The 12,445-nt window shown below is 35.2% G+C and overlaps 1 protein-coding gene across 1 annotated transcript; it reads right to left on the reverse strand.

Moving 5' to 3' along the window:
- Positions 1–425: 425 nt before the first annotated feature.
- On the reverse strand, positions 426–10,427 carry LOC149558178 (protein LATERAL BRANCHING OXIDOREDUCTASE 1-like). Its single transcript, XM_089832531.1, has 4 exons — positions 9,950–10,427; positions 9,604–9,845; positions 1,293–1,617; positions 426–1,031 (listed from the first exon to the last, which is right to left on the reverse strand). The coding sequence occupies exons 1-4, from the start codon at positions 10,217–10,219 to the stop codon at positions 786–788; spliced, it is 1,083 nt and encodes a 360-aa protein (XP_089688657.1). The 5' UTR covers positions 10,220–10,427; the 3' UTR covers positions 426–785.
- Positions 10,428–12,445: the final 2,018 nt, after the last annotated feature.

The raw sequence follows: 12,445 nt of genomic DNA on the forward strand, positions 1-12,445 counted from the left end.
TATGCAGCCTCCATGGTAATGCAAACTAACATTCATGTGCACCATTTGAAGGGTCGAGGATCCCAAATCTACAATTTTGATATCACTGATACTCCCACACTCCATATCCCATATCATGATGGAAACCACTACAATAGTTTGTACTTCATTAATAACAATTCCAATGCTCTTGTAGAACCCATACTTTTGGAGGAGGATAATCAAAGTACAAGCCAAAAATGACCAAGAGTCTATAAAGTTCATTATAGATGAAAAGGGGTGCAAAGATAATGACAAACCTTGCGAAGAAGATAAATTATTGAAAATACGAGATGAACCTCAACAAAAGAAACGTTTAACAAGGTGTATTCCATGAGTACCAAGGAAGAGAAAACAATAAAGATTTAAAAATTATCTTACCAACGTTTTACTATGCATAGAAAATGTTGAGTAATTTTTTTTATGTCAACACTAAGGTGACATCATTTAATATATATATAAAACTATCGGCATAACCCTTGCACTCTTCAAAGGTGCAAGTGCTAGTATAGATACAATTTCAACTTCATCCTTAAAATATGAAAGGCCTTGCAACTTTTAATTTAAGTGGCTTTCTTTGGTCACTGTTACATATAAAGCATTTCATTCATGTCAAAATCAGCTCCTACTCTCCTAAATTGTGCAATGGGTTACCATGGGATACCTTTTCAACTAAAAACCCAAGCAACCTTGGGATCAAAGGAGATAGTTGAGAGTTGTTGACTAGATACCCATATCGTTGAGCAGACATATTGAACAATCTTAAATCACTTGATTCTGACAAATTCAAGACACGCCTTCCCCTCAAGTTTGCTATGAAAGAAATGCTGCATATAATCTTCATGAATGAATGTTCTATATCGACAGGGATTCAACTCATTTATGAGCTCTGGAGCAGGACCCAATTCTGCTTCCTTACTTGGAGTATAAAACGTGGCAATGGAGACGCGATCTTTGTCTATATTTGTGACTGCTCTATGCTCAATGCTCTTATATTTTCCATTGCTTAGTATCTAGATCAAAATACAATTACAAAGTTTTGATTTGATATCAATCAGGTGACATTGATCCCCAGTTATCAAATCCAACTAAATACATCATCAAAAATGAGGAGAAGAGAGTTTTGTTTAACACAAAGAAGTCTTAAATCCTACAATAATTAACAAATTCAACCAAAAAAATCACAAATGCATACCTACAGGAATAATCTTAGAAAACATCTAACATCGTACAGATTCTTATAATTAAAGATGGCTAATAAATATCCTTATTACCTCAAGCATGTCCCCAATATTGATGACCAGGGCACCGGGGATGGGTTGAATAGGAACCCATTTGCCATCCTTACTGATCTGTAGCCCCACTGTGTCATCATCCTGCAGCAGCGCTGTCAAAGCACTCCCATCTGCATGAGGGCTTATTCCTAATACAAGATCTGGTCTTGGACAGGAGGGGTAATAATTCATTCGTATTGCCTGTTCCATTTCTCCGCATATTTTTATGAAAGAGTTGGGTCTTAGCCCAATTTTCTCTGATAACAGGCAAAATATTGTCTTGCAAAGCTTTTGAATTTCAAGAGCATATTGATCTACAGTTTCTCTGCAACAAATGGGCAGTGCAATCAGGTCCAAGAATAAAAATTAAGTTGAAAGGATGGGAAAATGCCACAAGAACAACCAATTATTACAAAATGGACAGAAAACAAGGGAATTGAAGAAGTATATATATGTTTTACATACCTAAAGTCACCAAAGACCTAATGCCACAAAGAGGGGAAAGATCAATTAATTGATATTTTGCCAACATGAGATCAACAAAATTTATGTTTTGTTATTGAAATCAACAACATGATAAACCAGATCTGCTTGAATTTAATTTTATTCCTTCTCTAGAAAGAGGGAAATGTTGCATACGAGACTGGTGCAATGCAGCATTGTCTTAATGGAAATGAAGTTATGAAGCCAAAAAAACACATTAATGGACGACAGCCTCTATCCATCATATCAAGTGCAATTTCCCATACTCTTTATAACTGTCTCTGCAGCTAGTTAGAATGCTCAGTGCATGTGGTCATCATATTTCTTACTGTACAAATAACTGCTAAATCAAAGCAGACCTGAATATTTCACTCATGTGGCTGAGGTCAGTTACATGTTGGAGGCTCTTCAATAGAATGTTTGAGATAAAGAAATAGGTTTATTAGAAAACTCAGGCAAGTTTACGGCCTGGAGACTTTGAGTAGCCTGAAGAGAGGAAGCATACAAGTTTCCAACACCAATTGTCTTAACATCTTGAAGCGAAAGGCAGAGGAATGTGAACAAATTTTAATAACAGTCATGAACAGAAAAATATGTTTTATAGATATCAAGTCAACAAAGAGCTTCAAATTTCTTTACAACTGAGCTCAAAATAACTTCGGACAGCAGACTTGTTTACAACTTTACACACAATAGACAGCTATGTTCTCCCTTTTTCGAGTCATACAGAAAACAAAAGGCTCAATTTTTTCTTAGTTTACCACAGCGTTTTTACTAAAAGCTTCAACTCAATTCATCAAAAACAAAACTAAAAACAGAGTATATCAAATCTTTTATAAACTACCCATTCTTTAATGCAAGCTGCGCAGCTGCTATCATCATCCATACAAAGACTCTCACAAAAGGTTGAATATTGTTCTGTAAAATAAGGGCTGGAAGATCTGCCTAAACCCATGCAATGGAGAACGAAGACCAAGAGATCTTTAAAATATTGGAATCAAGAGATTTAGGAGGTACTGCTTATGCTTTTGCTTGGTAATTGGTAGCATCACAAATGACAAGAAACAATAGTTTTGCCAGATTTTGAGTTTGTGTTGAGATTGGAAAGCTATTACAAAAAACGATCAAGCTTTACTCCCAGTGGGAAGTCTGGGAGCAGATTATCCTCTATGAGTATGTACTCCAAGTGGGGAGTCTGGGGGATGGTTATCACTCACACAAAGGCCTTTGAGTAGGGCATTTTTCCAACTCATTTCAGAATTTCAAAGATGAGCTCCATATTCAGTGCAAAAAGTTCCTCCTGGGAACTCGGTGACTACTGTTGAAAACTTGAAGGAAATAATTTGGACATCTCTAGTGTCTTTTGGTTCATAATCCTTCTTTGAATTTAGGTAAGAGTTTGGACTTTAAAGTTTTGGATGCTGTTAAGGACTTGAGGGGAGCCAATAATAAAGATTAAAATATTCAGATGCTTCTCCTTTGGGCAAGAATGGTTTTTCAAAGAAAATTAAAATGACCCATTTGGGTTTAACTTCTCTTCAAAGCGTTTGGATAGATTTGGCTTCAAATGTCCCCGATTGTGTTGGTGGTTTCTGTGCTACTGTTCTTCTGTTTTGTTTATTGGGGCCTTTCTAGCCTTAAGGCTAGCTGCATAGTGTTTCCTTGTTCTTTCTTGTAGCCTTTTTGTAGTACAAGGTCTTTAGTTCCTTTCAAAACTCCATCGAGTTCACAGTTTTAACTCTTGGTCAATCACACTTAAATTAACTAAAAACAAAGAGCTTCAACTCTGTTTACAGACAAAGGTTTATAAGAGAAAGTTTTGTTTCACAGTATGGCCCAAAATATACTTTAGACAATAGATTTGTTTACCCACAATAGACAACTTTGATCCTTCTTTTTACAGACACAGAAAACAAAAGACTGAGTTATTTAAAATTTACCATAACTTCATATATAAAAGCTTTAGGTCCATCTATAAAAAACAAAACTAAAAACAGAGTATATCTGTGTATGCTAAGCAGCTTCTATGATCTTTAATAATAAGAATATCACAACGTTAAAGTTAACCTATTGTTATGTAAAACAAGGGCTGTGAAATTTGACTAAGGCCATATGATAGATAAGTGATGTAGAGCATTTACAGTAAATTTCCTTACCATATTCCATGACTATAATTTTGTTATCAGAGCCACTTCAATGATCCAGAGGGAGGCCAATGCAAGCTAGGGTACAAGAGGTTAGAGAAATGCCATAGCCAAAGACAATGTTGTGGATGAAGTGCTCAAGAGGTTGCAGGCCCTTGAGGCCAGCTTACTGCATGAAGATTCTGAGGAAGTACCAGAAGACGAAGGGGGTCAGGGGTGGTGATTGATCCCACAAAAGATATATGAATTAGCTTTACTTAAAAGGGAAACTATGAATGTGGCTTATTAATTTGCCTTGAAAGAATAAGAAAAGTAGAATAGGATGGGTGAAGTAGCAAAGAAAGGTGTAGGGAAAGTTCTTCCAAAGTGACTAGTGAAGAAGAACCAGAAGATAATGTAAAGCCACACTTCAACGGAGGGCTGGCCTTAGAGAATGAAAAAATGTATCTTAAGGAGCATTTGACATGTTTAATTTCTAGTGAGACCCATGGAAACTTGTAGACTTCCCTCAAATTCCAAAAGAGCAATGGTGACCCCAAAAAAGGAGAAAAGCCTTGAAAGAAGTTGAATAAAAAATAGGTGAGAACTAATGTTGAACAGAATATTGATAACCAGTGACAAAGAAACCCCCACAACAGACTGGGGAAGGAATAATGTGTTTTGAATGCAATACAAGTGCAAAGATAAAGCATGCAAAATAATTGTGGAGGGAGGATCCACTAATAACCTGTTAAGTATGAGAATGGTGCAAAAATTTCAGCTTTATGTATTCTGAAATTAAATCCTTATAAAATTTCTTCTTTAAGTAAGGATCACAGTATGCTTGTAAACTAATCTTTTCTAGTTGACATCATAATTGGTCATTAAGAAGATAAAGTGGTGTGTAATGTAGTACAAATGGATGCTTGTCACCTGTTACTGGGTCCACCTTGGTTGTATGGCAAAAATGTAACTCACCATGGTAGAGAAAACACCTATGAGATTCAGCAAGAAGGTAAACTCCATGCATTGAAACCATTTAAAGGAGATGAGAAAACTGAAATCAAATATTTGTCTCTATCTAATGTAATAACTTGATAAGTATATGAATGGTGCAAAAATACAGGTTGTATGTATTATAAAACCAAATCCTTATGAAATTTCTTAGTTAAAAAAGGATCATGATGTGCTTGTGAACCAATCTTGTCTAGTTGACTTTAGAATCAGTCCTTATGATGATAATAGTGTTGTGTGATGTAATACCAATGGATACTTGTCACCTATTATTGGGTAGACCTGGGTTAAATGAGAAAAATGTAACTTGCCATGGCAAAGCAAGCACCTTTGGGATTTGGTAACAAGGTAAACTCCATGTATTGAATGCATTTTCAGGGAGAAGGAAAAACTAAAACAAAAGATTTGTCTCTGATGAGAGTGTGATGTAAAGAGTTATTTAGAAAATCTAAGGGACTTGCCATCTAATCCTCTAGAAAATAAGAATTCAGATCAGCAAACAATTCCGTTTAAGGTGCAAAACTTTGTACAATAATTTTATGATTTGAGACCATCTGACATACTAGCTAGTTTGCCTCCTTCGAGAGGCATTAAATATCAAATTGATCTTATGCTAGGTGCTGAATTTCAAAACCAGGCTACTTGTAGGATTCCTCCTCTAGAAAATGAGGAGACAAATTATTGAAATATTGACATAGCGATTTGTAAGAGAAAGCACGAGTCTGTGAGCCACACCTTCTCTACTCTCTCCTGAGAAGGGGGTAAAAGGGTATTTTGTATTGATTCTAGAACCATTAACAAACTCACCGTCAAGTACAGATATCCCATACCCCAGATGGATGACTTACTAGATTGTTTGTAAAGAGACCTCAGAATTGGTTACCATCAGAGTCGGATCCATGAAGGTGATAGTGGAAGAATGCCTTCACAATGCAAGATGGATTATATGAGTGGGAGATGATGGCATTCAAATCATACAATACTCCAGCTACCTTTATGCAAAGAATGACCCATGTATTGCAAAACAGAAAAAATTTATAACTTAATTTGATGATATCTTGATCTTTAGTAAAAACTTGGCGGATCATCCAGAACATTTAAAAACAGAGTTTGACATGTCACTAGAGCAGAAAAGTTGTTTATCAACTTTGAAAAAACTGAATATTGCAAGGATAAGTTGATATTTTTGGGAAATGTTATTTCAACAAACAGATTGAGCATAGACCTAGAAAAAATCAAGGCTAACCTTCAGTGGCCTAATTCAAAGTATTAGCGATGCTAAGAGTTTCCATGGGTTGGTGGATTTCTATGAGAGATTGATTAAGAACTTTAGTGGCATTAGTGCACCAAATTCTGATTGCACAAAAGGAAAGGATTTCACTTGGATGAGAGCAATTGATGTGAGTTCCAGAAAACTCAAAAAAAGAAAGATACTGACGCACCTACTCTTGCTTTACCATATTGTGAGAAACATGTTACAGTAGAGTGTGATGCTTCAGAAATTGCTACTGGGGGAATGTCAAGCCTAGATGGGAAGCCGATGGCCTTTTATATTGAGAAGTAAATGAAACTAAAAAGTGCACAATTTGTAAAGAAGAATTCTATGCAGTGGTACAAGCATTAAAATATTGGAGGTATTACCTTCTACATGGAGAGTTCATTTTAATGACTGACAACCAGGCCTTGAAGAATATACATTCACAGGGTAAGCTGTCACACGAACATGCAAAATGGGATTCACTCTAATCTAGCAGCTGATGCTTTGTGCAGAAGACATCACTTATTGGTTATAATGAGACGTGGGTTTGTTGGCTTTAAAGAAATGAAGAATATATATATATATATATATATACGAATGATCTAATCTTGGTCACATCTATGCAATTCTCAGCAGTCAAAAGCAGCCACTTATGCAACCATTTGAAGACTGCTTACTGCTTGACATATTTTTGTTTAAAGAGACCCAACTCTGCTTCTCTTTGGATCTAGGAGGGAGCAGTTCATCAGAGAGATGCTCTCAAACGGGTTGGGAAGGCAGTTTGAAAGAGATAAGCTTTTGGAAAAGTAAGTGAGAAAGGCTAATATTGAAAGGGACATCGAAAAAAGTTACTTCTTGTAAGGTGTTGCAAGTAGAAATAGGAGGGCATCAAAATACAAGTCTACATGCCTTTACCAGTGCCAATAGGAACTATGAATTCATATTCCTATGGATTTTGACTTGGGTCTTCCATGAACCAAAAGAGGTAACAGTTTAATGTTTCCAGTGGTGAACCATTTTTCTTTACTCAATCATTTCACATCTTGTAAGAAGACTAATGATGCCAGTCAAGTGGCCCATTTTTTCTTTAAAGAAATTGTGTGTTTGTATGGTCTTCCAAAAAGGATAACTAGTGATAGGGACATTGAATTCTTAAGCTACTGTTGGAGAGTTTTGTGGAAAAAGTTAAATACCAGATTGCAATTCAGTTCAACATACCATCCCCGAATCAATGGTCAAACGGAGGTTGTAAATAGGAGACTGAGCAACTTAATGAGGTGTTTAGATGGGAACAATCCTCGACAAAAGGATTTGGTGGTTCCTCAAGCTGAATTTGCCCATAATTCCAGCAATAATAGACTTACCAGTAAGTCTGCATCTCATGTTGTATGTGGAGCAAATCCTATGGGAGTTATGGACTTTGTTGATTTCCCAGTAAGCCCACAAAAAAAAACGAGAAACTATAGATTTTTAAAAGTATTTCCAAGAGATGCGTCAGCAAGTTAGACACGAATTGCAGTCGATGAATGAACAGTGTAAGATGAGAGCTGATTTGCATCAAACAGAAAAAGTCTTTAAAGAGGGAAAACTGGTCATGGTTAATCTACGCAAGGAAAGGCATCCTGAAGGTACCTACAAAAAATTGAAGCCCAAGAAGATTGGACCCTGCAAAATTATAAAGAAGATAAATACAAGGTCGAACAATTGAATTGCCTGAGGATTTGGACATCAATCTCATCTTTGAAGTTGCTGATCTTTATTAATATTCCCTTATAACTATTGAAGATCAGATGGAATATGAGTACAATGAGAAGGACGACAATATCTGGAGTAAGCAATTGCTGAAGAAGAAAAGAGAGTGGGTTGAACAACTACTAGATACCAAATTGGTGGCAACGCAATAAGGTTTATTTCATCACATCATCTGAAAATCTGCCGGATGGTGGATTCTTTCATCTTGTGGATCACTTTAGTTTTTAATTTTTGTTTTATAGAACAGTCTAAGAATAGAGATAGGTAGTAGTTTGAAACGCTCCTCTCACCTGCTTCAGTCAACACTCTAAACACACATACAAATCTGAAATATATAATAGAAAATAGAAGGAAATTGACAGCAAAATTATGCAGCAATCTTCAGAATTCTTATTGAAATACAAAACAAATTTGCATTACAAAATGGTGAGCTTATTGGCTGCACTTAACAACATTTCGTATGATTTGGTCTGTCACAGACCTGCAACAGTGGTGTTTTTAACTGCAAGCAATCAATGACTTGATAAGTAGGAGATATTTTTTAACAAGACGAATTGTAATATTGCTATCAAGATTCGACTCTGTAATTTTTGAGCCAAACTCATTTACCCGTGTTTCATGAGTAGTGGGTCACAAGAACCCATATCTGGTGTTCTTCTTCTATCAGAGAAAACCTGCACAAAAAGCCCCCAAAACAAAACTTCACCCCAAAATCTTATACAACCCACACCCCAAAAATGCCACGCACAGCCGGAGAAGGCACCCCAACGCAAAATCGATAAAACTTAAAAGCTACCTCCCTCTTCCATACATAACTGACCAAACCATTACATATTTAGTCAACTTGGAAGAATCCTCCCACATGGTCATTAAAATCCCTAACGCACCAGGAAAGGGAAATTTATGATTCAAATTAAATTTCCCTTTGCCACGTTGATGCTCTGCATAAGGTAGAAGGACGAAACAGAGGCCGTGGCTTGAAGGCTCCGGAGATGGTTTCTATTTCTTTCCTGTCCTGTAGGTTCTGGCAGTGGTTCAATGAAATGATCATAACATATCTAATCCATTCAGATTCCTGTATCTGAATTTCTCATCATTTATGTTGGTTATTTGTTGTGTACGTTACAGATCGGTCTCTCGCCTCTTGATTTGAGCTGCATCAAGAAGCAAACCCGTAACAAAGGCTCTATAGCAAACAAGAGAAAACAGAACAGAGAAGGGTAAGAAACACATACTGATAATTGAGGATACGAAGATAAAACAGGACGGCTAATAAACAGTGGCAGTTGGGATTGCAATTCCAATGCATCTAAAATAGTTTGGGGAGGGACTAAAACGAAATTGCCATACTCTAGAGATTTGACCTAAAAAATCTTTTGCCGATAATGTTACATACAGAGATCTGAAAAACTGGGGAGGTGAGCATAAGATTGTTTCTTACGAGAGTACACTACCCACTTCAAAAGAAAAATCAGCAACAGTTTTATGAGAAAGTTAGTACTTATAATTGCCTAGATGTTATGACTAGTTGGGTATGCCATTTAAATTGCAGAGCACCATATGTGTATCATGTAAAATTAAACACGATCGACATGACAATAACTCGAATCCTCATCATATATAAATCGGACATGATCTCAGGATGTTATGAGTGCTGCGTGAATTAATAATATTTAGGTACCTGAAGTCCGCTGGTGTGTTTGGCCAAATCTTCATGTTTCTGTTCTCTGTGGGGAGAGTTGTAAAGAACAATATATCTGCCCAGTCCAGTGTTTGATCCTCAGAGGCCACAAAGAGCTGACCATAGCCTTCAGCGTCTTGCATTTCGTACTTGAGTTTTTCTTCCAAAGGTAGTTGAACGAATTCCCTTACAATTTTCTTCATTCTTTCCATCATAGACCGAGGAATCCCATGATTGATAGCCTGTCATAATAGCATACATACCTCCGAACAAAGTAAGAGAATTTGGAAAAAATATAAAAATTAGTCTACTATTTAATTCATAATCAATTTTGAAGGTAACCCACTTGGAAAAATCCCCATTGCTCACATGCAATACCCAGTTTTTCTATTTCCTTTTGCCTGCAGGGCTCCGAATCACTCAAAAACATGTCCATATCGATTAGGGGGATGTCAATTTGATGACGGAAGAAGTCATTTGGGCGCTCTTTCTCTGATCTGATATACCTTTGAGGGAGGCTTTGAAGATTCTGAGATGCCAATTCCTGAACAACAGGAACTGAAAACCTTTTCGAAGAGCCCTCGGATGGATCAAACACCATAGCTGAATTAAACATGACTTTATGATTGATGTAAAAAAACGCATGCGTGCTTCTTTACCCTAAACAGAATAAACATAATGCGCTAGATATGGTAGACATCCCTCAGTGGTCTTTAGTAACTCCAGTCCGCTGAATCCCATGTGCATCGACATTTTATGAAAGAGGTTTTTTAAAATGTTTGTCCAGTCGTCGTTCTGTCAAAAAACTACTGCAATTGTATCGCGAGTCAAACCGAAGGGCTAGTCTATTTTATCGGGGTCCTATTAATATTTTTTTAATTATTTAAAATCTTCTCTTTGAAAATAAGAATTCTTACTCTCACGAGTCACACTCATTGTTTCATGTTTTACAAGTAGTGGTTCACATGAATCCATCCACGAGAATGAATGGAGCACTTCATTTATGGAATCTAGGTGATGTTCACACTAGTGAAGTACGGGGATTTCTAAGGAGGTTATCCCAGTACTATTCCAACTAGAACACACTTAACTATAGGAGGTTATCCCAGTACTACTCCAACTAGAACACACTTAATTGTAGAATTTCCTCCATGGTTAAACTCACTCTACTTGCAACCCCATTTGCAAAACATTCACCCAAGTGTTGTGTCATATGAACTATTTATTAGAATGCCCCTATAAGTAGGAGATATTTTCGAACAAGTCAAATTGTGATATTGTTATCAAAATTCAACTACGCAGTTTTTTGAATCAAACTCATTGACCCATGTTTTATGAGAAGTAGTTCACTTGAACCTATCTCTCATGAGAATGAATAAATGAATGGAACACTTAGCACTCATTGGATCTAGGTGATGCTCACGATGGTGAAGCATTGAGACTTCCTCCCAGTACTACTCCAATTAGAATACACTTAACTGAGGAATTTCATCAATAATTAAACTCAATCCACTTGCAACCCCATTTGCAAAACATTCACAAAGTATTGTGCCTTATAAACTATTTATTAGAAAGTCCTTAAGCTCGTCAATTGATAAGTAGGAGATATTTTCCAACAAGTCAAATTGTGATATTTCTATCAAAATTCAACTATGTAGTTTTTTGAATCAAGCTCATTGACCCATGTTTCATGAGAAGTGGTTCACATGAACCCATCTTTCATGAGAATGAATAGATGAATGGAACACTTAGCACTCATTGGATCTAGGTAATGCTCATGATGGTGAAGCACCGAGACTTCCTAAGAGGTCAACCATCTGAGTACTACTCAACTCAAGCATGTTTAAATTAGAGTTTCCTCCATGGTTAAACCCACTCTGCTTGCAATCCCATTTGCAAACCTTCACTTTTAAAGAAACTCATTATTATTATTTATTGAGTGTGAGTAGATTTGAACCCAAGACCTCTTTGATAAGAGCCTTACAATTTACCATTGTATTGTAGGCGCTTGTTCAAATGTAATTGTATATTATTCTAATATAAAAGAATAATATTTTGATAGCAATTAAATGAGCATCAAATTAAATTATTATTATTTTTAAATGTAAAGTTGTAAGTTGCAATTATGTCAAAATATTAGAAAAGCCAAGTTACCCAATATATGTGTGTGTGTACACATATGTATATACATATATATACATATGTGTATATATACATATACATATATATACATATCTACATATATACATATACTACATATATATATATATATATATATATATATATATACATATATATATATATATATATACATATATATATATATATATCTACATATATATATATATCTACACACACACACACACACACACATATATATATATGTATATGTATATACATGTATATATATATGTATATGTATATACATGTATATATATATGTATATATATATGTATGTATATATATATGTATGTATATGTATATACATGTATATATATATACATGTATATATATATGTATATATATATGTATGTATATATATATATGTATGTACATGTATATATATGTATATACATATACATACATATATATATACATACATATATATATACATATATACATATATGTATATATGTGTATATATATATATATATGTTAGATATAGATGTATATGTAGATACTACATATACATATATATATGTAATATATACATACATATATATATATATGTATATATGTACATGTATATATATATAGATATATATATACATATATACATATGTGTGTGTATATATAATGTGTACATATATATACGTTAGACGCACACAAACATATTTACATA

The sequence above is a fragment of the Cupressus sempervirens genome, chromosome 5 (genome assembly GCF_028749045.1).
Source record: "Cupressus sempervirens isolate cs-2001-9-10 chromosome 5, ASM2874904v1, whole genome shotgun sequence".
In the NCBI taxonomy this organism is placed as follows: domain Eukaryota; kingdom Viridiplantae; phylum Streptophyta; class Pinopsida; order Cupressales; family Cupressaceae; genus Cupressus; species Cupressus sempervirens.

What these genes read in the sequence shown, in the direction of transcription:
- LOC149558178 (XM_089832531.1), bottom strand. Translation starts at nt 10,219, where the DNA reads ATGTTTAATTCAGCTATGGTGTTTGATCCATCCGAGGGCTCTTCGAAA. An exon ending in AGCAATGGGGATTTTTCCAA is followed by an intron (nt 9,846 to 9,949) that starts GTGGGTTACCTT and finishes CTATTATGACAG; the next exon opens with GCTATCAATCATGGGATTCC. An exon ending in ATATTGGGGACATGCTTGAG is followed by an intron (nt 1,032 to 1,292) that starts GTAATAAGGATA and finishes ATTTTGATCTAG; the next exon opens with ATACTAAGCAATGGAAAATA.